The sequence below is a fragment of the Etheostoma spectabile genome, chromosome 11 (assembly GCF_008692095.1).
Source record: "Etheostoma spectabile isolate EspeVRDwgs_2016 chromosome 11, UIUC_Espe_1.0, whole genome shotgun sequence".
Taxonomy (NCBI): domain Eukaryota; kingdom Metazoa; phylum Chordata; class Actinopteri; order Perciformes; family Percidae; genus Etheostoma; species Etheostoma spectabile.
Window position 1 is genome coordinate 10,914,176 of NC_045743.1, and position 27,456 is coordinate 10,941,631.

The 27,456-nt window shown below is 40.9% G+C and overlaps 4 protein-coding genes and 1 long non-coding RNA gene across 16 annotated transcripts in view; 2 read left to right on the top strand and 3 right to left on the bottom strand.

The window, feature by feature from the left end:
- The window catches only part of tmem169b (transmembrane protein 169b), a 4,605-nt gene extending 2,431 nt beyond the window's left edge, over positions 1-2,174 (bottom strand). Inside the window, exons 1-2 of one of the 2 annotated variants that reach the window (XM_032529104.1) lie at positions 2,147-2,174; positions 91-480 (exon numbers count right to left, since the gene is read on the bottom strand). In XM_032529104.1, the coding sequence (XP_032384995.1) occupies positions 91-364 (274 nt within the window). In that variant the 5' untranslated portion in view covers positions 365-480; positions 2,147-2,174. Of the gene's footprint in view, positions 1-90; positions 481-1,079; positions 1,252-2,146 lie in introns of those variants that run through there. The other variant, XM_032529102.1, reaches the window with a different exon arrangement.
- Positions 1-16,236, top strand: part of LOC116697715 (uncharacterized) — a 20,528-nt gene extending 4,292 nt beyond the window's left edge. Inside the window, exons 2-3 of the long non-coding RNA XR_004334038.1 lie at positions 1,906-1,908; positions 15,770-16,236. This is a non-coding gene — a long non-coding RNA (uncharacterized LOC116697715). The remainder of the gene's footprint in view (positions 1-1,905; positions 1,909-15,769) is intronic.
- LOC116697693 (protein SIX6OS1) lies at positions 1,942-5,981 on the top strand. 5 transcript variants are annotated; one of them, XM_032529077.1, is made up of 15 exons: positions 1,942-2,039; positions 2,158-2,271; positions 2,552-2,608; positions 2,745-2,871; positions 3,016-3,105; positions 3,203-3,390; positions 3,482-3,524; positions 3,622-3,724; positions 3,792-3,933; positions 4,035-4,099; positions 4,610-4,809; positions 4,891-5,026; positions 5,106-5,147; positions 5,231-5,258; positions 5,339-5,981. In XM_032529077.1, exons 2-15 carry the CDS (start codon positions 2,214-2,216, stop codon positions 5,464-5,466), a joined length of 1,407 nt encoding a protein of 468 aa, XP_032384968.1. In that variant the 5' UTR covers positions 1,942-2,039; positions 2,158-2,213; the 3' UTR covers positions 5,467-5,981. The 5 variants fall into 5 exon arrangements, with proteins under 5 accessions (XP_032384968.1, XP_032384972.1, XP_032384969.1 ...); XM_032529078.1 differs by having other exon boundaries at positions 1,979-2,271; positions 4,613-4,809; XM_032529080.1 differs by having other exon boundaries at positions 1,981-2,271; positions 3,801-3,933; positions 4,613-4,809.
- pfkla (phosphofructokinase, liver a) lies at positions 6,841-17,714 on the bottom strand. 3 transcript variants are annotated; one of them, XM_032529056.1, is made up of 23 exons: positions 17,397-17,714; positions 16,685-16,758; positions 16,480-16,557; positions 14,517-14,706; positions 14,037-14,202; positions 13,500-13,544; positions 13,316-13,424; positions 12,986-13,081; positions 12,638-12,730; positions 12,335-12,460; positions 12,174-12,238; positions 11,917-11,980; positions 11,331-11,477; positions 11,154-11,224; positions 10,443-10,530; positions 10,203-10,355; positions 9,658-9,822; positions 9,498-9,559; positions 8,585-8,696; positions 8,360-8,459; positions 8,163-8,268; positions 7,901-8,082; positions 6,841-7,260 (listed from the first exon to the last, which is right to left on the bottom strand). In XM_032529056.1, exons 1-22 carry the CDS (start codon positions 17,479-17,481, stop codon positions 7,935-7,937), a joined length of 2,343 nt encoding a protein of 780 aa, XP_032384947.1. In that variant the 5' UTR covers positions 17,482-17,714; the 3' UTR covers positions 6,841-7,260; positions 7,901-7,934. The 3 variants fall into 3 exon arrangements, with proteins under 3 accessions (XP_032384947.1, XP_032384946.1, XP_032384948.1); XM_032529055.1 differs by having other exon boundaries at positions 6,841-7,240; positions 7,896-8,082; XM_032529057.1 differs by lacking the exons at positions 16,685-16,758; positions 17,397-17,714 and adding an exon at positions 15,324-15,391 and having other exon boundaries at positions 6,841-7,240; positions 7,896-8,082.
- A 1,188-nt stretch (positions 17,715-18,902) lies between these two features.
- map3k13 (mitogen-activated protein kinase kinase kinase 13) overlaps positions 18,903-27,456 on the bottom strand; it is a 29,120-nt gene continuing 20,566 nt past the window's right edge. For all 5 annotated transcript variants that reach the window (XM_032529042.1, XM_032529046.1, XM_032529044.1 and 2 more), the window contains 12 exons: positions 27,175-27,358; positions 26,815-27,006; positions 25,989-26,147; positions 25,703-25,861; positions 25,441-25,549; positions 25,093-25,202; positions 24,748-24,864; positions 24,144-24,287; positions 23,111-23,867; positions 22,956-23,026; positions 22,429-22,720; positions 18,903-22,292 (listed from right to left, as the gene is read on the bottom strand). In XM_032529042.1, the coding sequence (XP_032384933.1) occupies positions 22,191-22,292; positions 22,429-22,720; positions 22,956-23,026; positions 23,111-23,867; positions 24,144-24,287; positions 24,748-24,864; positions 25,093-25,202; positions 25,441-25,549; positions 25,703-25,861; positions 25,989-26,147; positions 26,815-27,006; positions 27,175-27,358 (2,396 nt within the window). In that variant the 3' untranslated portion in view covers positions 18,903-22,190. The remainder of the gene's footprint in view (positions 22,293-22,428; positions 22,721-22,955; positions 23,027-23,110; positions 23,868-24,143; positions 24,288-24,747; positions 24,865-25,092; positions 25,203-25,440; positions 25,550-25,702; positions 25,862-25,988; positions 26,148-26,814; positions 27,007-27,174; positions 27,359-27,456) is intronic.

Below are 27,456 nucleotides of genomic sequence, written 5' to 3' on the forward strand. Positions count from 1 at the left end.
GCACTGTACATGTTGAACAAATCACTGCCCTTTCCTTTAGTAATCTTAAGTGGCATGATTTACATCCTATAAATCGGACACCCCTCTCACCTTCTCCTGTAGGTGTGCAGAGGAATTTTGCACCCTCTTCTGTGCTCCTCTCTGCTCCCTCCTCGCCGCCTTGGTCCTCTCCAGGTGCCCTCTCCATTTCAGAGCGGTAAACAATAAAGGATTCTGGACGCGGGTCTTTCTTCTTTCTCCTTTTCCTCCTTATTGAGGGTCCCACTTCTCCATCGTCCACGTGGTTCCCTGATACGTCTGATCTTAAGGAAATCATCTGAGGGCTACCCTCTCCTTCAGTGTGAGACTCCTCTACTTGTGCCATATTCTCACCTGATTCAGTAAACCTTTTAACTCTTAGGCTACTTTTTGATGGGTTATATATGAAGACTAACAGTAAAGTCCTGTGCAGCACACACCCATTATGTTGAAGTGCTCAATCTAATGACGATTTCACACACACACACACACACACACACACACACACACACCAAGAGAAAGAGGGAGAGTCGGTTTGTTTTTTTACAGTTACAATAAAGCACTCACTTGTACAGTAATCCTGGCCTAGATTCAGCAGTCACTTTTTCAGTGATGATGACTAATAAAAAATCTACTAAATTAATTTCATCAATATCATTCATCTAATGGGATTATGCATCTGAATAGACAGAGAATAAATCGCTCTAGATTGATGACAAACAAAGCGTAGATTTCTTCAAAGAGGGGGGTTGTCTCGCTTTTGCATGACAGCGTAACGATAGGCTACTCTGTGGATATGCGAGCTCAGTCTATCGTTCCACTCCTTTACGGACATAATGACATAAAAAATACAAAATTGATAGACGGATTGCGAGGAATTTCCAAAAGAATGCATCATTTGATGGAGGTGAAATCGACAATGCAATCCATTCTTCGCACAGCTGATCCCCTCCCATATAAATCCCACCCATGTCCGCTCTTTTGTCTGCAGACGCCAGCCGACGGACATTGAACAACATGTATAAACTCTAAATAGAACTGCAATTGAAATTAAATCTTACCTTGACTAGGTTAGATAAAATATACAGTGTGCGAAGCGGCAGAGCCACACATCGCTGTGTTTTTTGCCGATACAGATGCGCTAACATTACGCAAAAGGATTTCCAGAATAGCACTAAACCCGCCCCTCAACCATGGTCCTCCTGGCTGCATGGATGTATTAAAAGAGCCTGACTGCCATGTATAAAAAAAAAACATGCACAAGAACTAACGTTAACGTGTCTAGCTAAATATCATACGAACATGTCTTTTCACAACATTTCACTATTCATATGTGCTCTGGGCGCCGTATGTTTTGTAAAGTTTATTTGAGTAGTGAAATACTTAAGTGATACGACATCATCAGTGTACGTTATGTTAAAAAGTTTAGCCTAAAGCCAGCTAGCTAGCAAGCTATAGTCTTGTCTAGTCTCGCATTGCCAGACTATAGCTAACGTTACTCCACAGCGATGCGTCATGATCATAGACTGGCTATTATTAATACTCTGGCTACAGTATGGTCCATATAGGCTAACTAGTTTAGGTGTTAATTAATTAGCTAGCAGCGCAAACTACATGTTACGTAAGCTAATTGCAGTAAAGAGATAGTATGCGCAATAACTAGAATGCACAAAACACTAGTCAATTTCTTTATACAGCCATGTGATATGTGATACAGCAGGTGCATCACCTGGGATCACCTGCAGCTAGCATAGCAAACGTTAATTGATATATATGCGAATATCAATTCTAACGAACTCAAAACCACCTTCCTGTGTATAATTTTAAATTGCTAGCTAGTGCAGAGGTTTGCTAAAAGTGACAATTAAGGGTGCACGAATGGCTCAGATGGTGGAGCGGGCGCCCATGTGTAGGTTTCCTTGACGCAGCAGGCCCGGGTTACCGGCGGCCCTTTGCTGCATGTCATTCCCCCGCCCCTCTCTCGCCTTTGACGTCTTCGCCCAAAAGAATTCTTTATAAAAGAAAGTGACATTTAAAATAATACGTATAACGTTATAACTGTCCCAATTAAAATAATGGGTTATGACATGAATGCCTAATTACACCAGTAATCGATTTTAATTAATACCGTTCTTTTAGCTAGGAAACGTCTGAACCGTTGACAGCAGCAGCAGCAAATGTAGACTGGTCTAAAAATGAACGACCAACATTCTCTGAACGTTAATACTATTGACAGCCTCCTCTTTCAGTTTGGTGAGTTTATCTAGTTATTGAGTTCATTAGGTTAATAGTTGTAGTTTTGTTTGCTTGGCTTTCAATGTATCGAGCTAGCTAAGTTAAGTACAAGTTTTACCGTTAGCTTAACTTTAGCTGCTTGGCTAATGCCGTTGTGAGTAAAAATCTAGCTAACGCTAGTTTTGGGGGTCCAACTAGCTAATTCAGGAAAGGAGATAATAACACTTAGCTATATCACTTATAATGATATAGATAGTAGTTCTTTCGAAATAAGATAATTGTTGTTTGTGTTTGACAGCTCTTCAAACTCGGGAGCTTTCCCAAAAGAAGAATGAAATCAACCAACAAATTAAAGGTAATGTACTAGCTAGACATTTCGTATGAAAGACAGGCTACCAAGTACATACGTAGTTTACCATATACAGTATTAATGAATGAATAACATGAATAATTTAATGTTGATGTGTCCAAGTGTTCACTTTTGTCACCAGTTTGTAGAGCTGATACTGCTGAGAGGAGGTCTTACATTGAAACAATCCACAGAGATATCAAGAAACTTGAGGAAGAAATCAGGGTGAAACAGAACACTGTGATACATAATAAAGCAAATGCCAGAAGGTATGATTACTAGGTAATAAATGGGACAAACTATGTTGGACCAAGTTGATGATAGTACACAATTTAATTTAAAATAACAACATAAGCAGTACAGTGAAGTCTTGATATTCATTATATTACTGCTTGTCATCCATGTAACTTTAGCATGAAGGTGACTAACAGCCTGCTTCTTCAGTATGAGCAGACACTGAAAGCAGAACTGGAAAGCAGAAAAGCCAGCTTCAACCATGACACGTAGGCTCAGTTAGCTGTGGTGTTTAATTGCACTTCATATATTTTTGTGGGCAATAATTAACAATGCTGAACTGTTTTTCATTTGTAACCCAACAAGGGAAGTCTACGAAGAGAGAATTGCAAGCTACAGGAAGACATTCCAGTTGCATAAAGAATATTATCACCAAAATACTCTTGCTCAAAAGCTCCTCACGCTGCAGGCTGAAAAAGAGGAGATTGAGTATAGGATCAAGACTTGTGATGAGCAAATAACAATGAAACAGAAGGAGCTGTACCATCTTGCTGGTAATAAACATTTTTTTTTTATCAACTTGCTCTGGTAGAGCTGACATATTTACAGCTCTTGATACCGTTAATTAAATTTCTGCCTGACCAGGTCCAGCAGTCAATTCTTCATCCAATGAGGAACTACCAGACAGGTATCTTTCTGTGACTCTTATAGATAACAAATAATTATGACACCTAGCATTTAGCAAAGCTCTGTTTTTCTCTGTTTGAGTTCACTTTTCTTTATAGTGTTTCTGGCCAACAGCCAAAAGCTGAATCAGAGAAACCTCAGACAGAGGAGGAAAATAATTTTTCCATTGACATCTCTTCTCTTCATCTCAACCAGTCAAAGGTACTCAATACTAATGCCTTGTTAAAGTTTCAGCATGTCCTGTAGCCACTTTGATAAATCTAAACAGATCTTGCAGAATCGTCATAGAACTTCCACAGGGGCAAACACTGAAGAAATCCATGAGGAAAACAAGGTCCAGCATACTACCGCCTTCAGCCCTTCCCCAGAAATAGAAAGCAGTGAACTGTGGTCATGTCATCCGTTGGATGGTAAGTAGCGGAAACCCTGCTATGTAGTTCACTTAATACCAACACGTTATACACAAGATGCCATGTCTGGGTGTTTATGTTACTTTTTGGGTGTTTCTTAGAGCAAACACAGCCAGATGAGATGCACACTGAGGAGCAGGAAACTGGACAAGAGGACCAAGTCTTGGTAATGTTATCTTTTATACATAGACTGTCCTTCAAATGGCCTCTTAGTCCCCTTGGTTTTAAAATTACTATATATATATATATATATATATATATATAAACCACACACACACACAACACACACACACACACACACACACCTAAAAGTCAGGTAATCTAGGCGTCTGCTGAATGGATTTGGACAATATGTCTAAACCTGTCTCTACAAGTGTACTCAAATAACCGACGATAATCCACAGATTTCACTGTTTACAGTTTTCATTGAGAACTATTTCCTACCAAAGTATGACCGCCAATGAAAGCTCTTTCCGTCAAGGTCCCTGAAATACTTGACTAACTAATTACATTGTGTATGTAAAGAGATGTTGCAGTGGAAATTCTATTTACCTTTTTTTTTGCATTGATTTATGTAACTGGAAATTTGTTGTATGTTGTAAATGCTACTTCAGACAATTCAACTTTTCCGGTTGGAATACTTTTACACTCGCAGTGTTTTTATGCATATGAACAGCAGCCCACTGTATCAGTTATGGAGGAGGCAGAGGAGGACGAGGTGGGGGAAAAGGTAGTTATTGATAAAGAGCAGGCACCAAGTGAAGAGGACAACGAGGAAGTCACTGCTTTTCCTCTCTCATCATCTCAAGAGACAAATCCTCAGTCATCCCCGGCAGGAATGACAGCCGTGCCTTCAACCCCATCATTCCCATTTAAGTAAGGCCTTCTCTGACTTGTCCAACACTTTGAATCACTGTCAGGACAGCCACTGAGAACTGTTTCATTTGTTCACTTCAGCTTTAGCCATGCCAGCTCCCCACATCAAGGCACCTCTCATCCCAAATCTCCAGCTTTCCTGTTCTCTCTGAACTCTGATCCTAGCACCCCGGGCTTCTCTGGGTTTGGATTTGACGTGTGCTCGCCACAGGATGAGGTGAGGAGCGAGCACATGGAATAAGGGATTTGACAGACCCGTTTCTTAGTTTTGGAATTACCTCCCAGTTTCTTTACAGGAGTCATCTTTCAATTTTACCAGCTCTTTTTTCAACGAGAAGGTACCGCTTTTTACTGTAAATCCTCTTTCGTTTATACAGTATTAGTACAACAAAAATACTAAACTATGTTCCTCTCTTTTCAGAAAACCACAGAATCAAAGTCTGCTACCTGTAAGTATCAAATCTCTCCATTTGTGTGATGTGTATTGCCTGCTTTGAACTACAGGTATGTACTGTATATGATTTTGCAGGTCCAGAGTTCTTGTTTGGCCAACCAGAGCAAATTGAAGACTTCCAGTTTGCCTTTACTCCCAAGAGCCCTCAGGCAACTAACAAAGATACCACCAGGGAGGAGTTTCCATTTTCATTCAACTTTTAAGAGTTGGAAGAAAAACATCTGAAATGCTGAATTATTTGTTTGAAAATTGTGTTTGTAAGACCAGTTTGTTACTTATTTTCTTCGTTAATGTTCTTATATAGTAGGTAATGACAAATACCTTTGCTAAGGGTTCATGGTTTACCACTATAATACAACTTCAACAGTTGAAAAAGTTTGCCATGTAGGATTTTGTTTCGGTTTGTTATTTCTTTGTGTCTGTTTAACTTAATATGACATTTTAAAAGCTATTTACACTAAAAATAACACATTTATAACATTTTCACAGTTGAATGACATTTTATTGAAGATTTATCATTATTATCAAAATAATACACAACATATGTTTATATTTCTTTACAGCTTTCTCTATTATACATATAGTAGTTGTGAAGTTTATTACACTGTGTAATAAACTGCATATTTTGTGTATTGCTTCAGTTTGCATTCATTAAAAACAGAAGCAGTGTTTCAATCCTTCACAGTGTATAATTAAAAGAAAATAATCACCACACTGGTCCAATGACTCACTAGCTATGTTTCCATCCACACGTTTTTATCCGAATTAAGTGATATCAAATGAAAAATGCCTTATGGAAAAAGTAAAATTCTATGGAATTTCATGAATATTAACTCAAAGGAAATACTTTCGGTTTCATCAGATTTTATCTTGCTCGATATACAGCTTACGCAATAAATGCTGATGGAAACATTATTTGCCAAATAATGAATTGCGATTAAATTACAGATCATTTTATGGTTGCAACCCGCCACAAAACGAAGAAGAGGAAGTTTTAGTTAATTTCCGCCCAGTATTTCCGCTCTGTTTGCACACATGGCGGGAGTCAACAAAGACGGATGGAAGTGGACAAACGAGGAGACGAGACACTTTATTGAATTTAATTTGAGGAAAATATAACAGCTATTTTAGATCTATTTAAATCTAAGAAACGCCATAATTTATCAGGAACTTGTGAAGGAAATGGGTTACGACAATCCGTGGGACGTTCGTCGGAGTAAATGGAAGGCGCTCAAACAGCAAAACGTGTCTCTTTGTTTGCTTGAATGCGATTCAGTGCGAAAATGAATGGACACACCTTAAAATGTCTCAACTCAATTTGATATACTGATTTGATCGTAAAACAGCATGTGACGTTGTTATGCCCAGGTTTTTGTTGGCTTTAAAGCCGTTGTATGGAAACCCATGTTAACCAGCTTTATTCGCATGAGTTTCTTTACCAAACTTCAGATAATTCGAGTGGATGGAAACTTAGCCACAGTCCCATTCTGACACACAGTGAGTTAAAGCACCAATCACAATCTCAAGCCAACCACTAGACTACTTTACTTTTGTGTAAATGAAAATGCTCCAAAAAATGTAGTAGCTCTCATTTATTGCGGAATCACATGGATATGCATAATTCTTTCACTTTAGGTTTACGATCAAATTATATAAATCCACACCACAAGCTGCTTTATATTATATATTTAGTAGGTAATTAATACAATTTCATCTTTGTGGCACCTGCTTGACTTTTTATTGCATTGATTTGACTACACAGAGGCTTGGCACAAAAGAATAGCAAATTCTGCTCTATTGAATGCTCATTCAATTAATAGTTTTTACATTATTTAATAATACTGTAACTCCTATGTTACTGACAATAGACTGAGATTAATGCTGGCTTTAAAGGTCTACATGCATAGCAGCGGATTAAAAAAACACTTAAAGTATGTGGTCTGCGAAAGAACAAAGGTTGGACAGATAAGGTTAAAGTACCCATATTATGAAAAAAAATCCCTTTTTCTTGGATTTGGGGTGTTATTTTGTGTCTCTGGTACGCACATACAAACTTGTAAAAAAAAAAACTATCCATGCTGTTTTGAGTGAGATACAGGTTTCTGAATGTGTCCTGCCTTCAGTCTCCGAGTGAGCTGTTCAAAATCTGCTCGGCTTTCTACATCACTAGCTGAGATGAGGAGGCTAACCACAGCACATGCTAGCGCTAGCATGCTAACTTGTTCTCAATGGCAAAACACTGCTACAACACACACTAGTTCACCATAATCTACAAAAGAACTACGTCCATGTCCTTGTTCTGCAGGTATATCTCAAGTGCCAGCGGTTTAGAAGAAGTCTCCCAGCTAATCCTGTCTTGTACTGACCAAAGTTGGAGAAAGAGTTATCTAGCTGATGCTATCATTACCTCGCTACTACGCATGTGCAACTCCCAACAAAGATAGAATAGAAATGGGATGTCTCACTGTAGCTAAAACAGAGAAATAAACACACAAGGTGAAAACAAGATCTGCGCCAATGTGCAGTACAACCAAAATTTGGTGTTTTTTGAAAATGAAACCACGTTAACCTATTCTGGTACAACCTCAAAATACAATTATGAACCTGAAAATGAGCATAATATGGGTGCTTTAAAAGAAAGTGCAGCGAGTAAACTCTTATTTAAGAGAGCCTAGAAGCCAGAGTCGATGCTGATGGAGCGTCGAGTCACATGTTCAAGCTCACCTGGGACATATTCACTGAAGCTGGTTTGGTACTTGGCCAACATTTTTAGCATTTGCCGAAGATTAAACCACCACTGGACCTTGGGCATTCTGTGCCTAAAAAACAGACATAAATGAAATTATTAAGGCTTATTTATCCCAAATTCTTGTTATTATATAACTGTGACATGGCTTACTCAAAATCAGTCACATCCTTCAGTTCAGTGACAGGGATGAATGAGAGGACCTTCCTGTTGAGGCCAAGCACACATGCTGTATCTGGTGAGTTGGCGAACACACGGCCTAGTGAGGAAAAAAACAATAGAATCAATACATTGCTGGGGTTTCTGAGCAATTCATTTATGTAAACTATGTTTTAATACAGTAACTGTACCTTGTCGGAAGTTGTCAGTCAATCTCTCAGAAATCCACTGGATAGCCTTCACACCCAACTTGGTGCCAAAGTTTCTATCGAAGGGAGAAGGTGCGCCTCCCTGGAGCACAGACAGACAAATGGAGTCTAATTACAGTGCAAGACTCTGTCTCTTCACAGTATATGAGTCACTGTAACGGAAATCTTTCTTAAGCTGTGTTTTGCCAGGGTCAGTGGCTCTTGTACCTGTTGAAGGTGTCCCAGCACATTGACTCTGCAGTCAAAGATGCCCTTTCCCTCTGATGAGTACAGCCTATGGATGAAATCTGTAGTGTAATTTTCATGGCAATATTCATTCCTGTTGTGACAGAGAAAATGATCAACAATGTAAACAAGAAATCAGACTGAAAATATCTCAACAACCTCTAGATCAATTGCCATGAAACTTTGTACAAACAATAATAACTTCTACTGACTTTGGCAATCCTCACTTAAAATACGGCGCTATAATCAAGTCAAAGCGTACAGTCTGTCCAATTCTTTAATTTATGACCAAATGCCTGCAAACTACAAAAATTCCCATCAGCATCAGCAGAACTTTGTTTTTAGCAAATTTTAACATGCTAACACGCTAAGGTGATGTACTGATGGAATGTAGATTAAAACAGTCCCTCCAGGATTTCGCGATCGTGCCAATTCACGCATATTAAACCAATCATGCGACTTTGGTGTGACCCGCAATTTTGACCAATCACCGCAACTTTTCCGCACATTTAACCAATAACCGGAGTTTCCCGCGACTTCAACCAATCCCAGCAGTCCCACGTGCCAGACTTTGTATCAGTACGTGACTCTGAGAGCCAATGACCAAGCAGGAGTGAGAACGGGTTGACGTCACACGTACGTTGCCAAATTAACTTCCTTGTTTCTGATATGAAGATGAGACACGCGTGACCCGAATATCTCACATTCACCAACAAAACATCCAGCGAAAGACCACGCAAAACATTTCAGACTGTCCTGCCAACCTGTATACATTTTAACATCAATGTATGCCGTAATGTTTTTTCACTCTGAAGCCGCTGCTGTTTCAATGGCTCTCTTTTTTTATTAGCTTTTGCATTGCTCTGTGTGGCTAAATGAGTGAGAAGTTATGTACCTCAGTACTAGACCCCGCTGGACATCCTTCTTCATCTTTTCAGTCAAATGCTCCACATTGGTCTGTCAAAAGGCCAGATCATTAAAGTGACAGAAAGCAGTGAACATTGCAGACGAAAAGAAAAAAAACAGCAGAGGTTTTTCTTTTCTTTTGGTCTTACCTTCAAGTCTTGGATGTTGAAGGGGTCTTCAAAGATGTAGGCTGCGTCCGCACCCACAGCTATACCAGTGTAGGTTGCCAGATATCCACAGAACCCACCCATAGTCTCCACCACAAACACTCTTCTCTTGGTCCCAGAGGCAGATTGCTTGATCTTGTCGCAACCCTGAAGAAGAAATCCAAATGGCAGTGTGAAAGGAGACATTGGCAATTGAAGGCAAGGTCAAAAGTGTGGGTCTGGAAGTGAAGAAAGAGTCAACATCAACACCCACCACTAACTGTGTACAGTTGCAGAGCCCATAATGCAGTGTGTTTGTGTAAACTAGAGTTCTGACTATCTCTGTCTACTTCCTCTCAAAGTTAAAATCTACAAGTCCATAAACTCACTGCCACCCTTGTTTTGACTAACTATACAAAGTTCAATGTGTACCTTATTAGTACAGCAGCTCATATAACATGACTGGCTTGGTTTAGTTTAGTCTCTATTCGTGTTAATCCTGAAACATCAAAAGTCACACAGTTGATTTGCCACCTGCCCAGCATTACCTCCATGGCAGCATTGACAGCCGTGTCTGCTCCCAGGCTGAAGTCAGTTCCAGGGACGTTGTTGCTGATTGTAGCAGGGATTACACACATGGGGATGCAAAGCTCATTATAGTGACTCCGGGCTTCAAACAGCTGCAGCACACCTGCGTATCCCTTTAAAAGTCACCGGCAGATAGATTCAATATTGACAATTGAATACAGGTACTGCATTTCTGTTTTTTTGAATGGTTGTTCTTATACCTCGAACCCTCCAATTACAAGCAGAGCTGAGATACTGAACTTGGTGATGGTTTCCACAATCTTCTCCATGTGTTTTTCTGGAAGAGTTCTGAAATAGGGCATGAAACAAATCAAAAATCACTTTGAGAGGCACACTGACAATTTTACATTTTGCTAGTCACTAGGAGATGTTACATTATGGGAACTGTAAGCTGATGAGGATTTTGGACATTGTAACACAATATTGATAAAATCCTCTGTCCCAGCATAGATCATTTGGTATATTAAAAAGGTAGGAATAGTAAAACAGTAATGTATATTGTGAGAAGGATTTTCTTGTAATATAACATTTTGATTTAGCTAATCTAGCAAATTAAAAACCCGACAAATCAAAGTACTTTGTCGTATTTATCCAAAAATGATGAAACTCCAACTTAGCTATAATGCAGACCTGCTACTGTAATTGATTTTTCACATTGCCTTCAGCGGCCAGTACACCCAAGAATATGTCAGGGATCCATAAAACAGTATAAATGAGATGACAAAATCTCTGATAATAAACAAATTGTATATGTTGTCATACTGTCTAATTGTAGCCTCTCCTGCATTCATTTCAGCCTGTTTTTTCCCCAAAGTCCCCAAACGTTATGAAAGTACAATACTAAATTGTTGGAGTACTTAAGAGTGACTAAATATGTTCTTATTATAGAATCAAAGTGTCCAGATGCTCACCGTTTTGTCCCGAGCAGTGAGCCTCCTTGGCCTGTCCATCCCGCCACAGTGTGCCATTCCATCTCAAAAAGCTGCAGACAGACAGGTGTCAGCACAGTCTCCACTCAGTCTCATACAGGTTCCCTGTTGCTAAAATCAACCGCACTGTGGTAAAGACTGAGTAGTAGAAGCCCTCACCTCTCCATTGGCAAGTCCTTGAAAGCCATCCTGGACAGCGTAGACTTTGTGTCCTTGAGAAAGCGCTAACCTTGCAGCAGACCTCACCGCTGCATTCATCCCCGCAGCTGGAGCTCCCACGTTCAGAATAGCCAAGGAGAAATTGCTCTGGGGGAACATGAGTCAGATATTAAAAAGCACATTTGTGCTGAAATGTTGTAATTCTTTTGCTTGTGAATAATAATACTGTGTGTGCGCGTGCGTGTGTGTGGTCCTATTTAACTATATATGTGGGGTCCAAAAACCAGGAGTTCAGTATACTTCCAGTCCCGACAGCTTTGTGGGGCCAAAATGCTAGACCCCACAACTTTAAAGGGCTGTTTGAGGGTTATGGTTTTAGGATTAAGGTTAGAATTAGGTTATGGTGAGGGTAAGGGTAAGGGTTAAGGTTAGGCATTTAGTTGTGATGGTTAAGGTTAGGGTAAGGGGCTAGTAAATGCATTATGTCAATGAAGGGTCTCCACAAAGATAGAGCCACAAACCTGCGTGTGTGTGTGTGTGTGTGTGTGTGTGTGTGTGTGTGTGTGTTCATGTTAGGGAGACTTACCTCAGACTGGATGGGCTTCTTTAAGGCCAGAAGCTTGTAGATGTTCCAGTTGTTCTCAAAACTCCTGCAAGCAAATCATTATTTTTATCTTGGACTTGTTTATCGTGTGCATAGAAAAACCTAAAATAAATTGTGTGCATGATAAAATTAATATGAATAGATGATATATTTACAAGGGGCTTACAAAGCAGTTTTTCACTGGAATATAATGATACCTATTGATAACTATTGTATATGAAAAACATCTCAGCTCTCACCCTCCACGCAGTTTGACAGCCTCATCAAACCTTTTCTCGTTCATGGCCGTCTGCACCAATTTAGTCTGCAAATGACGGTACAATTGAAAAATACAGCAACCTCCCACTGTTTGTTAGTATGTCCATTAAAATCAATTATAGAAGAGAGTAGAATGACTCACCATCTCCACACACTCCATTAGAGGCAGACGTACAGCACGGTTACCTGACAGGCCGATGACACAGGCTGGGGTGTCGGGAGTGGCCTCCATCAGGGCAATCACCGCCTCCATTCCCAACTTACTGCTCTACAAACACAATAGAGTCCATGCTGTACAAGTGCATTTACATGCATAGATAACATAAGTTGCAGAGCATCACCTCTTACGCATCAGTCATATCGATGATGACAGTAATTTTTGTTTTTGTGTCATACCTGCATTTTTGCAGTATAAAAACAGTATTCAGTATGTTGTCCAACTCACCAGTATTCTGTCAAATGCTGAAGGAGTTCCTCCTCGCTGAACATGACCGAGCACTGTCACTCTGGTATCATAACCCAGCCTCTTCACCACCAGCTTCAAACACACATGGGAGCATTTCAGTACATCACGGGTTTGTCATTTACCATGCATACACTACTGACATTCTATGAGAGAAAAGTCCTTTGAGAGGAAACTCTGAACACGGAAGTATACTGCTCTCAGTTGTGAACTATACTGCGCTCTGCTAGTTGCCTTGCCTGTTTACATTTGAATGATAGTTCTACATCACAAGCAGTTGTTTCATACATTGCTATCAATCAGCCCCAGCCCTCAGATCTTTAAACTTACGTCTTTTACATAAGTTGAGGTGATGGGCTTGCCATTTCTATCGATGGCTCCCTCTGCAAGGATTATAATGTTGAGTCTTGACCCCGTTACGCGGTTCTGGAGGTAAACAGATACAAACACAATAGCCAGTAAGTCAGTTAGTACAATCCTGCTTTTAAGTCCCATATTTTAAGAGAGGTAATTCAGCCTCTATTCCTGAAATGCTTGAAGACAAAAGCATGTCTATATTTCTCCTATTTCAAAACTGAGTGACTTTAACTGTGAATACAAATATACATATGTTCCTGGGGCTAATATACAGTCTTGACTTGACTGTATTTTGTGTCTTACCCCCTCTAGACGGGAACACAAATGGTCCTCCCAGCCCTCCTGAGGAGGAGCCTCTGGAATAAAGAGCCAGTCCGCCCCAGATGCCAGTGCTGACACCAAAGCCAGATATCTGGAATAATAGAACCATTTTTATAATTCGCTAGCAGTTTATGAAAGAAAGAAAATTTGTCAGAGTGGAACTCACCCACAGTGTCGCCCCATGACTTCCAGAACAAAGGTGCGCTGGTGGCTATAGGAGGTACACACCAATATTAATAAAACCTAAGCAGCAAGGCAAGGCAGCAAGTCCAGGCAAGATCAAATTCCAAACAGGCTTGAATGGGGGAGTTGGGTTTTAACAAAACTTAGGCTTAGATGATTGGATTCATTCATTACACTATGCAGGTACAAAACAATTATTTTCACTAACAATTACTAATTATTATTTTTTTTACTACATTCTATCATTAAAAACATTTTTTTTATAAATTTGTGAAATATGCCCGTTATCACTTCTCTGAGCACATTTTGTCCGAATAACGGTTCAAAACAGATGGTGTCTATGTACTGTTATAAACATATGCATTTACTACTGTGTTCTTGTTATATCTTCATATTATATAACTTATTTACTCATCACTGAACAAATGAATATCACCCATGTCAGTGACCTGATAATAATTGCTTTGATGAAACACTAGTTGCTTCAGTGCTGCCACTGTTCACTATCACAGTGTCTGACCTTTGTGCAGTGGTCATGATAGCATCAATTATCTCCATGATGCGATGCAGTGCAGAGTCAGCTCCGATGGTCATGTCAGTGCCGCAGAAGTCGTTGTCGATGGAGCCCACAAGCCCCACGATGTTCAGATGGCCATGCTGCCTGGCTAGAGTGTCTGTGATCCTTCCTGAAGTAACACACACATTGCTGTATATGTTAGACTAGCAGCTTCCTATTATATACACCAAAGCAAAGGGAAACATTCATATAACTACAGAATTATTCATAAACATCAATGCTAACTTTGTGGGTGAATAAAGGCATTGTATTATAAGGATACAGGTCGATCATATACCCTGGACAATGAAATGATGCCTTGAAAGAGTATTTCGGCATTGAATTAAATTGTATTTACTGTTTTGTTTCCTATATTATGAGGATGTAATGAAGGTTAACTATTTTTCAAGGCTCCGCGACAAGTTGACAAAGAGAGCACTTTACCTTTCTGTACGAGCTCATCCAGCAGACCGCTCCACTCAGTGCGGAAAACGTTGGCTCCGGTGAGGCTGCCGTCTCCACCACACACACAGAGGTTGGTGATACCTTTCTTCACCAGGTTGAAGGCGGCAGCAAGCCTGCCCTCACGAGTTGTGAAGGCCTTGCATCGGGCACTACCTATCACAGTGCCACCCTGCAGCAGAGACATCAGACACCAAGTGACAAACCAAATCAAGACAAACGGGACATTATAATCTTTGAAAAATTTCAAGTCTCACATCCCTCTTCTTTTTACACTGGCTACTGATGGCATTGTTACATGGTGATATGACACATCAGACATCTAAAATGGAAGATTCAAATTAGATGAAATGTGAGCAGAAATTGGAAACAGAGTCAGAGAAGATCAATCTAAGGGGATCATTACTACAATAGGAAATAAGAAGAAAAAAAAAAACACTTACTCTCAAATTACTCTTTGATTGAACTGCTCAGAATTCATAAACATTGATCCTGACACTACTGGTGAGTAGAGACTGGCTTCAAGGCAAGTCCATAAGCGAAAAAGAAAGAAAGAAGAGAAACCAGTGCTGTACAGAATCTGGACATATCTGAATGGTATGGTGTCGGTTAAACGCAACAATAAAGAACAAACAGTAGAACAAGTAGCACATGCACTTCAATACATTTGCTGCATGAATTCAAGACAACTTAATCCAAAAAGGACAGTTCAATTGCTAATAATTTCCTTTTGAATAGCGCAACTTTCAGCTTTTTCAGGCTTAAAGCACATGCAGCAAGGCCCCTGACCAGGTTCTAATCAGTATTATACAGGCAGGAAGAGAAGAGATTAGAGGAGATGGATGAAAAAAACATTCCTATTAAATCCATAAAAAAAAAGAGAAAGAGAAAGAGATATTTACCAAACAAATTCTAAATTAGAAAACAATTAAAGGTGCTGTAGGTAGGATTGTGAAGATCCAGAACTTAGCCAAAGAATTTGAACACCCTCCCCCCTTTCTGCTAAAGCCCAAACGGTCTCCTATGCCCCTCCCCCCACATGGGAGAATGAATGCGTGTGCATGAGCAGTGATTGACATGCAGTTAGATACCCCCATGGCCATGATTGGTGCATCTGAACAGGGAGCGGTAGATATTTAAAAAAATCGCACTACAGGCTGTAGGTGGTGCCGGAGGAGCTAGATTTGGTTTTTTAATGACCTGCTTCATGTAGTTCTACTCAAACATAGGGTCAGGCTGTGTCTCATTTCGCATTCTTCCGTCAATACACTGCTAATGTGCACTGACCACTTACTGCTGTAATGCCCACTTTCGATGGTTAGTATTGTCCCAAAAGGAACACTTATGTTCAAAAACTTAACGGAAATGACGAGTCGGCTCGGCTTGCCGCCTCTCAAAATCTGATAAAAATCTATTAAATTGACCTTTGTCAATCAAAAGAGACAGATTCTGCAACTGTAAGGCCTATTTCTCGCTTAAAATGTTTTCAGAAAAACGTTTTGGTGAACTATTTTCGTAAAATTTGACATTGTATTCTGAACGAACAGCCATCTGGCCGCCATTAAGCTTAGTTGTGACATCCAGGAGAAGCCAGACCCATGTGATGCGTTTGTCCAATCAGCTGCCGGTCAACGCCCCTGGTCCCTCCCCTTTCTGTTTTGTCAAGATGGAGCAGGTTTAGTGCACATAGTGTCCATCGTTCCACACTGAAGTTTTTGACCGTTTTGGGGGGGGGGGGGGGTCATCCGGATACTTTTAGTGGACTGACTTTTTGCGTTATGTACACTATATACTTAAACTAAGTGTTTGAAGTGTATAAGTAGGAGGTTTGAGACGCAGCCTCAGTTTCAGCAAATACGACAGAAAGTCTTACCTACTACATCTTTGAAGCGTAATAGGCCTTTTCACAAGCGATTTTGACATACAAGGTCATATTTTAACCTACCTGTTGGATGATGTTGGTCACACTGTGCCAGTGTGCCAGTTTGATGTTGTCTCCCCCATCCACCAGGCCCTGGTATCCCTGAAAAGAAGTTTTTCCAAAAAGATATGTTAGTTTTAAAAAGAACAATGTGGGATGCTCAAGCAAGCCTAAACAAAGACCTAAGTAATGTTTAATGAGGTCATATTAATACAAACAGCTAGTTTACCTCATAAATAAGATAGACCTGGGCCCCCACATAGATGCCCATTCTGGTCACAGCTCGGACAGCGGCATTCATCCCTGGGTTGAGGATAGTTGCATAAAAATATTAGACTCACCTCTGCTTCTCGTTACACACAAGCTGTTACACAATTACCCTGCATGAGGAAATCAAACACTGCTGAGGATATCACTTCATTATCTCTTATTCAACAAAGGTGCCATCTGCTCTGTGGAGACAGTAACCAAAGTCCTTGACAAGCGTTACTTGAACAGGGTGTCAGGGACACTGTATGAGTTACCAGTTGTGGAAGTACTCAGATTTAGTACAGTAGGCCTACCACAGTCTGTTACAAGTGCATTCATAATTTTACTCTAGAAAAGGTACAAAACAATACCTGTGTGCTTAAAGTCCCACAAGTAAAAGTATGTATTATGCATAATGGCACATTTCAGCCTGTGGACTTTACAATAAAGTCTTATTTTATTGATATGTTGATCATGTTTTGTATTATTAATCTGAATCTGCAAAGTAACCAGTAGTACCTAAATGTGTAGTGTAGTCAAAATACTATATTTGTCTCTGGGTTGTAGGCTAGTAAAGAAGTCTAAAGTAGCAGAAAGTGTACCTTAAAACAGTACCTTAATTACAGCAATTAAGTGACTTATAGTTCCACACTTAAAGGCTGCTAACTAATGTTTAGTTTGGTTTGAGTCACCTTGTGCATCTCCACCGCTGGTCAGCACTGCCATGGCTCGACCAGCTCCCGTCATCTTCAGTTTCTCCAAGTCCATCGAGGACATTTTGACCCCCTCAGCGTACGACGAGGAAACAGGACGGAAATAAAGAACGATCCGTTTACTAGCCTGATTATGCGGTTCGGTTTTTAGGTACCGTTAAACATGGGACAGGTGTTACTTCCTCGTTAGCAGTAGGTTCAACTTGAGCATAGTTGCAGCCGTTCCCAGTGTACCTCCGCCCTGTTCAGAGGAGAGCTCACTGGGAGGGTCCTAGTGGGCATTCACTTCACAATCCCGCACCGTGCGGAAAACTCTTTTCCTGATTTAACAAGTCTTACGTCATTAACCCCGCCTTCTCGCCGAGCCCGAGGTGAACAGCACGTCCAACCCGTACTAAATTCAACGGGTTGTTGCGCAAAAAAATCCCATCAGAGGAAACATGTATAGACCTTGAACTATGTATAACTAGCAAGGGAAATAGATAGGAAACCTCTCCCTGTTCAATATAATCAGGCCAGTGAAGCAAGAGAAGACCCAAAGTGTATTTGTTGTGTCAGTAGGCCTATACATAGTAAAATAAATTAATAGTATGAATAGTATTAATATAAAAGTATTGTATTTTTCTACAGTTTTCACTATAGTGGCTACTGAGACTGAGGAGCAAAATAATCTAAGGGCCCTAATTAAGGCTTTTATTTTTTATATTGCCTAATTCAGTAATTTCTTGCATTCTGTACCAGCTAATGTAGGCCTGCACTCAAACTGGTTTGACAAAAAATATTAAATCATTAGCTCTGCCTCCAAGTTTTGCTCTAAAAACAATTACAATTTTAAAATCATCATATCAGGTCTATAGCAACCAGTCAAGTCCTCAGCATTGTTTCTGGGAATTTGGATATTTTAACAATCTGAGGAGGAGTTTACACTTTACAGAAGTCCTGCAGAGTGATTTGTAGATCTACTTCTGGAATGTAAATGTACATCCAAGCTTAGATGCAGGAATCTGAGAGGGCAACGGATTCACTCCACCCGGATGGTGTGATTCATCTTGATAGGTTTTTGTGTTGTTGTTTTTTTAGTTTTTATGAACGATGACAAACCAGAATGAAAACAAGCCGGAGTGAAATAATAGTAACGAGGCTATTTTTGAAATATAAGCAGTAGGTAAAAAGTACAGATAATTGCGTGAAAATTAAAGGAGTAGAAGTAAAAAGTCTGCTGTAAAATAATTACTCCAGTAAAGTATAGATACCCAAAATTTTTACTTAAGTAAGGTAACAAAGTATTTGTACTTAGTTACCTGACACCTCTGATTACATTGGTGTTATATAAAACCATTGGGACTACAGGTACTGTAGCTTCTATGAATACACATGAAACATGCATGGAATTATTCTCTAAAAATCTATAAATTATGGGTATAGTTAATAAGACAAAATTAAACAAGCATCTATTGTGTCAAAGAAGAGACAGACCACATTGTGTTGGGTACAGTACATCAGCATTTATTCCATGCAGTTGTTTGCTCTGATTTTATTCCCAGATACCCACTGTACACTGGATAATACAGGAAACAGACAGGATTGGTTGATCATAATGCCATTCAATGGAAAAAAGGGAGTTGGAAATTAGAGTAACAAAGAAACAGATGTTAAATACATGGGATGAGGCAACATGATGTCTACAGTTAGAGACAATTTCACAGAAATTCAGATGTAAGTCACTGGTATTTTGAATAAAAATGAGAGACAGGGATCTCTGCAGAAAAACAGAAGTCGGCATCACACATGCCTTCAGGCTTAACGTCTCATTTACCCTCCTGTGAGAGTCCACGGACTGGCTTTTGTTTGTATTAGAATTGATTCCCTATAGCCTAAAAAACTTTAGGAATGCCTGATGCTGTTAATTACTGATGAAAAATCAATACTTCATCATCTAAATGATGAATAGTTCCCCGCAGGGTCACAAAAACCAAAATGATGCCCATGATATGACAATGCTTTTGTTCTCCCATACAAATACTGTTCTCTTCTGATACCAATTTATTGTGCTTCCTTTAAATAATACTTTCAGGAAAAATCATAGGTAATAACTTTTCTAAAGCTGCCCGAAATTAAAAAGAACACAAACCTTACCAGTCATTCATAATAAATTAATTAAATAATCATGTAGGCCAGCTACAAAAAAAAAAGAAAAGAAAAAAGAATCAAAATTGAATTAAAACTTTACAACAATCATATATTTCATAGGATAATATGCCAATAAGACGACCTATTAACAGCTTGATCGGATTACCCAGTCATTACAATATACTAGGTTATTTCACACATACATAAACAGGGTGAAGAAGGTTGAAGGAGGCTCGAGAAAAGGCAACCGCTGCTTTCAGAACCGGGTGTAAGCGCTTCCAGAGCTTTCAAGCAAAAGAGTAATTGATCCATCGGTACAGTTTTCGATTCACCTTGTGATACTCGGTTCTCATGACTCACACACTCCTGCGGTGGTCAATACTGATGTCATACAGATGAAAGAACGTCCTGCTTATTTTCAACCACGCTGGTCATCAGTGACAGAAGGCTCTGTCAGAGCTGTGTGATACGTTATAGAGAGAGGACAAAAACAGATTACATTACATTTACAGATGTTTACGTACAGGAGTAACTAACACTGAGATGAGGTTGTTGCAAACCAAGAGCAGCTTTATTGCTCTGTGGCCTTGTCTCTGGCTTTTATTCCCAACTTAGAATCTCAGCCATCTACACACACTTGACATCATTATTGTTAAGTTCAACCCTGGCTGGCTACTTTTTTTAACCGCAGAATCATTAAGATGGATGACAAACACTCTTGTAGGGATACAAAATAAAGCTCTCACAGGTGCAGTAACCCTATTCAAAGACAACTAGTCAAAAATAGTAATATTGCTGGGATTTAGGATGTGGATGGTAATGGGAAACAGAAATTATCTTGGGTCGTGGCCGGACAAATCAGCTGGGTGAGCAGGCACACATATATTGAGCTTTATTTCTCGATGCAGAAGGTCCGACCTGTGACTGTTTCCTGCATGTCTTCCCCCTCTCTCTCCCCTTTCATATCTGAGCTGTCCTATCCATTAAAGGCGGAAATGCCCAATGTATCTTGGGTAGAAAGAAAGTAAAGGAGCCAGTCCATGTCCACAACACCAGGCAAAGTCATTGTAACTGTCACCACCTAGTGGCTGTTGACATATTGCTCCTGCTCCCAATCGGCAACATAAAACCTTAGCATCAATCCCCCAGAAACGAGTTCCTAAATTTAAAATTTAAAAAGATAGCATCTATAATAAGCTGTTTGACATGCTGCTCTTCTCTAGCCAGCCACTGTATTGCGTGTAGCAAGCTAGATGCCCCGGATCCTGAGCAAGCAACATCTTTCTCACCTGAGCGCCAACCTACATTATTGCTGTTTTATTCACTACAGCACAACAATTATTATTTTTGGACACTGCGGATAAGACAGAGAAAGTACCCTGCTAGACATTGTAAATGGGAGACGATGCACCTCGTGATTTTAAGAAATGGGATACTGCACCTGGATTGCAAGTAAAATCCTGTGTGTCTACATACCATTATTGTCTGTTACACAAATAAAGGGTTGAACATCAAGGCTATCTGTAAAACCTTTTTTAATATTCTTGTATGGTCCATATTATGTATATATATAATAATTGGTCCAGTCCAGTTTCTTACAGTCCTCGAACAACCCTGAGAGACATCAATGAGACTTGAAACTGTAATGTCTAATGGAGAGGAAAGGGCCACACACACACACACACCTCCCTAAACAACTCTGGTCATGACATCTGATTGATGATGACGTGTTACGGAGAAGGATGAGCTGGCTCACAGAGGAAGTCTCTTTTTTATCTTCTCCTTAGCGGTCAGCTGAGTTTTCAGCTCTGTTTCTCTGCTAGCTTGTCTGCTTCATGCAGTCTTCTGGCAGCGTTTGCATTTTGCAAGCTACACAAGCATGCTTGGAAAAGTTCAGCGGGGATCTCGATGAAAGACTAGACACGTGGTGGTTTCTAAGGGAGGGAGGGAGGGAGGAAGTCTGGTTGCGAGGCAGGCTGTTCATGCTGGTGTTCACACTGCTTTCAAGAGCCCCCTGTTCCCCAACTCACCAGGTTGGGGATGGGATGGAAGTCAGTGAGGCAGGGTGCTGGGGCTCTGCGCTATCACCTCATGATAAAGCAGGTTGATCCAACTTTAGTAAGAGGGGGTCCTTGTTGGTTGGGGATTTCGGTCTAAAACAGTAAGATGCTGAGAGCAACGATAGCCAGATCAACAGGCTTGTAGTGACACACATCAGCACTTCAACACATCCTCCTTCTCATCATCATCATCATCATCATCATCAACACACACACTTAGCCCATGCTCAGTTTCAAATAGTCCGTTTTTCTCTGTTCAGATCAGAGAATTTAAAGATGTCCTGAATTTTCCTTCAATACTCAGACAAAAATAAATTATAAATGTTACATTATCTACTGTACATTATCATTCAAAAGGGAATCCCTGCCATGGGTTGCCTGGATACTGTGCTAGAGATGGGGGGGGGATGAGGGTTTATAAAGGGAAGGGTAGTTCTGGCAGAGGTTCCGGGAGAGATTGCATGGGACTTGGCTATAGGAAGCTTTGTTTACAATGTCGTCCTCTTATTGCTGTATTTTCTGCAGGGCAGAGTGGGACACGATGGCCTCCAGGAAAAAACAGAACCGATCCTCTGGGTGGGTTTTACCACGAGGAAGGAGCCCCGCTTTTGTTGTTCCTAATGGTGGCATCGGAGCACTCTGCTTCTGACGTATCACAGTCTGAATCCCTAAACTGTAGTGGATTCTGGGAGAAAAATTTGAAAGAAAAGACAGATTCAGCAGCAGGCAACTGTTTTGCAATGTTTATTACTTGATCGTTGCTAGCCTGACTAAAATTATAGAGCTAACATGATGGGACCACACACATCCACAGTACTGACCTCATAGCTGTGTTCGTCAGAGCACAGTTTACCCAGTGAGATCTGGGTCTTTACCCTGCGGACGGCGCACTCCTTGTCAGAGAGGCCGTCTGACTGGGTGGAGATGTCGATGGGGATTTCCGGTGTGTGCGACAGCAGCTCATCCAGGTGTTCCTCCTGACTGGTACTCATCCTCTCCAGGGGCCCGCTGTGGGAGTGGTCGCTGGTGTTTCCCTCTTCTCCGTCAGACACTGACAGGTTCTCTGAGCTAAAGGTGGAGTAGGACTGGAAGCTGCTGATACAGCGATGAGGTCTATGTGGGAGCACAGGAAGAATAAAAAGAAATGTTAATGCTGTTAAAATCCAGCCAATTACCTTTCAGACTGGTTCATACCTGGTTCACTGTATTTGGGACAGTATGACAAACTTTAATGTGATGATTATTTAAGGTAATCATTTGGTGAATGGCTGTAATTTTATTTTGTTGCTCCACATGATGTACCAGTGTTACAACACAGTGAAGGTCAAGGTGGAAAACTGTATTTTACCTCTGTCTCCTTGGAAACTCCACTTCACTATCAACCTCCCCTTCTTCCTCTTCAGAGGACTCATCGCCACCCTGTCAGAGAAGCAATTACAGCTGTTAATCCATCATCTTTCACAGTTTTGTTAACACAAACCCATAAAACAGACTCTTGCTCACCTTCCTGAGAGGTCTTAGAGTACGAGGCAGTGCAGTGAGCAGGGTGTGAGTGCGTTGGGATGCCTCTTGTTCCTGTTGCTGAGCCTTCTTTGTGGCCTCTCTGTCTGAGGCTGGATCTTTGCTGGGAGCCCCTAAAGAAGAAGCGGTGCTCTCCTGGGTGTTGAGCAGGGAATAGTGGGGCAACTCTGGGTGGCTTGATGCAAGAGGGGTCTCCTGACAGTGTAAGCAGCCAGGGAAGGGGTGAGCCTGGCAGCAGGGACACAAAGAACCAGCACCAGCACCTGATGCAGGATTGGAGCTAGTGGATGAAGTCCGCTGTCGCGTGTCTGCATCCACAGCAGTGGATATGATGTCAGGGCTGGAGCCAGAAACGCGGCGCTGCATGTGGTCTGTCTGAGGGCTACGGAGGGGGGCAGCAGGGCCGAAATAGCGCAGGTTGTTGGCACAGTTGACAACGGCCTCCTCGCGGCCCTTCAAGGGGAGGAAGGGCCCCTCGGTTGGTGGATGGTGGTGGTGGTGGTGATGGAGGAACGGCTGCTCCTGTAGAGACTGGGTGTCCTCTAATGCCCCAGCAAGAGGCTTCAGCACCCCGGGGAATTCGCTATGGCTTCCTTTACTGTTGGCCCGGCGGTGACGAGGCTTGCTTCGGTAGCGAGCTTTGCCAGGAGGCGTGGAGACCTTTGGGCTGGCTGATAGAGGCGAGGGGGAGGGGAAAGGGTCGAGGCTGGGGATGCCATCAGAACGTAGCAAGTCTGGCCTAAAAGAAATCCATTTGGCAACATTAACATAATGTATCGAAAATCATTTATTCTCACCAACAGTATATGTCCAATGTCTACCGATGGCACTTCTGGCTTTAGCAGAACATATAGTTATTCCTCTTACTTCACTGAGAATTGTCCCTTATTTAATGAATACATTTCTAACTAATCATCTGGATGAACATGAATATTCAAATGATGTGTGGCAGCTGAAACATGAAATTACAGTACTTTCTTTTACAATTAGCAGTTCAATTTCCTACGTTTCAGACCTTTTAGTGGGGGGCATCCCAGGTTTGTGCGACATGCTTCCTTTCTTCTTGATGAGCTTCTCTACAGCGTTGGACCGGACAATGGGTCTGACCAGGTGGCGCTTATAGGTCCCGGGATATTTCTTCTCCACTGCCTGCTCTCTCCTTCAGGGATGGCAGAATTAGTTTGGAGTCATATAATGGTGAGCAGCATTCACATTAAGTTCCATAGAGAGTTTTACTTTCATTACTCCAAACTCTAGAAGATAGAAATCAAGTAAGGTGTATAAATCTAGTCTCTGAAAGGGGAAAAAATAGTTCAAGGAATTGGCAACAAATCAAGGGAGGAAAAACTCGGTGAGCCTTTTTTATTTGAGTCATTCTTTTGAGAATTGTTTATAATGTGACTCAAAACCCCCATACTGTTCTCTTGACTATAAACTGACCCAGAACAATGGCTTTGTTATACTTCTCATTATAGTTAGCTGTCTTGCCAGGCCATTGTAATACTTTTAAATATTTAATTACTGTAAATGTCTTTTACAAAAGGGGCAATAGTAATATACACACAAGTAAGGCCTGATAATGAGAAAAGATAACGGTGATAAAGGATTCATTTACATACTTCATTAGTTCCTTTTCTCGGACCTCAAGCTGCAGCATGATGGCACTAAGTTCCATGTAGAGGTTGTTGGCTCTCTCCAGCTTCCTCTCATAGTGCTCCCGGATGTCCAGTGCGTGTCTAAGAGTTTAGGAAAGGCAGACACATATTCACTTCCACCAACTTTTGCTTCAATTTTAAAACTTCTTCTTGTTATCAATAACAAGAAGAAATAAATCCATGCAAAAGTAATTCAAATAAATGAGTAATTTTTAAATCACGAGTAGCTATAAATTGCAATATGTTTACAATTGCTTTCTTTTCCTGTAAAGTTGGCCATGTCTCCTTCTGGCTTTCTTTCTTACACACCTGAGTTCATCCCGCCTGCGTCGGATCAGCTCCTCGTCCAGCCTGTGGATACAGGTGCCTTCACTTTTGATCTTCTCAAAATGTTTCTTCACTTCCTCCCTCCATTCTGCCTGTAATTTGGACGGACACAGTCAAAAAAACGGACAATTCACTCCTAGACACAAAAGCCATTAGATGACTTAAAGTCAGCGTTGTACCTAGAAGAACAATATTATCTAGAACAAGTTACTACTGTGTGAGACTTGTGTGCTCATTGTTGGTGCACATCAAACTTATCTTAACAAGTGTATAGAGTCCTGTGACCTATACATAGTGAAGGTTCATATGTTATGAAATTATAGTGCTGACCTGAGACTTGAAGTAGGTCTCCTGAGGAGCTCCCAGGACATCAGCGGCGGCAATGTCGAGGTGTAGGAGGATCTGACGAAACGAAGGCCTATTCCTGGGCTTGCTTTGCCTGGAATCAGAAAATAACAGGGAGAGGAGATATGGTTAAATAAACGGTAAGAATTAGGCAATTGTGAATGATGCAAAACCTTCTTAACAGTAGTAGTCTAACTGACGGTGTGGACAAAGACGCTATTAAACATAATATATGATTAACACTCACCATGTTTGTTTCATGAGTATTTTGAAGCCATCCGGGCAGGTGGAGGGGACAGGAAGGTGAAGACTGTTGCTGCCAACACCCCAAATGATGGCAGAGGAGTCCACGTCTTTGTAGGGAATCTCTCCGGTCAGAAGTTCCCACAACACAACTCCAAATGACCTGCAACAAACAAGCCAAGAGAGTCAGGTCTCACTACAGCAACATCAACAGATGACTCTTACAATATTAGACTTTTCTGTAACTTATATCTTAAAATAATGTATTATTTTAAAATGTAAGTACTCACCAGATGTCTACCTTCTCAGACACAGGCTCATTTCTTATCACTTCTGGGGCCATCCAGGCCACCGTACCTGCAAATGACATCTTTGTACTTTTGTCACTGAGCTCTTTGGACGTTCCAAAGTCGGAGATTTTCACAGTGTCGTTGTGGGTCACCAAAACACTAAAACATACACAAACAGAAAACACACAGACTTGTAAGCAAGGTCAGACTGCTTGATTAAGTTGACCAAAGAAGACAGTATTTCCTACAAGTTTATGGGAATCCTATAAAAACAATCTGTATCAATTGTACTGTAACTCTAGAGTTCCTATAAAAACCCATATTCATTCTTTCATATTGAAGCCATGCAATGTCAGACCGACGTTGACCTGGGTTAAACCATTCAAACCAATGTCAAGTTTTTCCTGTGACATTTCACATTTCCGCTGGTTTTAAAAGGGGTATGACTTTTTTTTTTTGTCAATCTTCAAGCCTAAAAGTCAGAAGCACATTTCTGCATCTGCAAAACCCCATTCGCCAATTGAGACTGACCTTTCCAGCAAATTCAGCCTGCTATCATTCTGCTGACTAATACAGTGTGAGGCACTGCAGCAGCATGAGGATATTGATTACAGAAACAGGGCTACAGTGTGCAGAGGATGAGAAAGAAGCAGCAGGATGAGACAGGACACTGTGTCTTACTCTTATGTCAAGGCAACACGCTTTTATTAATCCTGAGAATGGCATTTGAGTTAAGAGTTAAAAAGTAACAAAAGGGAAATTGAATGAAGAATTATTTTAAAAACATGATACTCATTTTACAATACCAGGAAAAGAGGAAACTTACTTGGGAGACTTGAGATCTCTGTGGATAATCTTGTGCAGGTGTAGGTAGTTCATGCCGCTAGCGATGCCTGAGGCCCAGTCCACCAGCATCCTGGGGGTCACTTTCCTCCCCGCCCTCAGCACCTCATACAGCTGGCCCTGGGCACAGTACTCCATGATGATGCAGTAACAGGGCGCCTGGGTGCACACACCTCTAAGTTGGACAAAACACAGGAAACACCTTTATAGATCAACGGATCCTGATCATGATAAACCCCAATATGTGCCCACTGTGCACATCTGGAAACCATCAAAGCTCCACCAGCTGAAAACAACAAGACAACAATAGGTTTTATTCAAGGTCTAGTTGTTGTAGACTTACTTGAAGCTGATGATATTAGGATGCTTGAGTTTTCGCAGATGTTTAATGTCTGTCTCCTTCTGCTCACGCACCTTCTTGATGGCCACCTCCTCAGAGCGGAACTTGCCCAAGAAGACAGCTCCTTGAGCACCGCTGCCAAGCCACTGCAACTCCGAAATCTCCTCAAATGGAACCTCCCACATGTCTGGAATTACATTTTGTATATAGATACAGTATAATATATATATATATATATATATATATATATATATATATATATATAATACAATTGGACATGAGCAA

Excerpts from the sequence above, each read along its gene's own strand:
- pfkla (XM_032529056.1), bottom strand. The coding sequence starts at position 17,481 with ATGTCCTCGATGGACTTGGAGAAACTGAAGATGACGGGAGCTGGTCGA. Across the intron at positions 13,425-13,499 it reads GTCATGGGGCGACACTGTGG|ATATCTGGCTTTGGTGTCAG; the intron begins GTGAGTTCCACT and ends CTATTATTCCAG. Across the intron at positions 12,239-12,334 it reads TAATGGAGTGTGTGGAGATG|ACTAAATTGGTGCAGACGGC; the intron begins GTGAGTCATTCT and ends CGTCATTTGCAG.
- LOC116697693 (XM_032529077.1), top strand. The coding sequence starts at position 2,214 with ATGAACGACCAACATTCTCTGAACGTTAATACTATTGACAGCCTCCTC. Across the intron at positions 2,272-2,551 it reads CAGCCTCCTCTTTCAGTTTG|CTCTTCAAACTCGGGAGCTT; the intron begins GTGAGTTTATCT and ends TGTGTTTGACAG. Across the intron at positions 5,027-5,105 it reads TGTGCTCGCCACAGGATGAG|GAGTCATCTTTCAATTTTAC; the intron begins GTGAGGAGCGAG and ends GTTTCTTTACAG.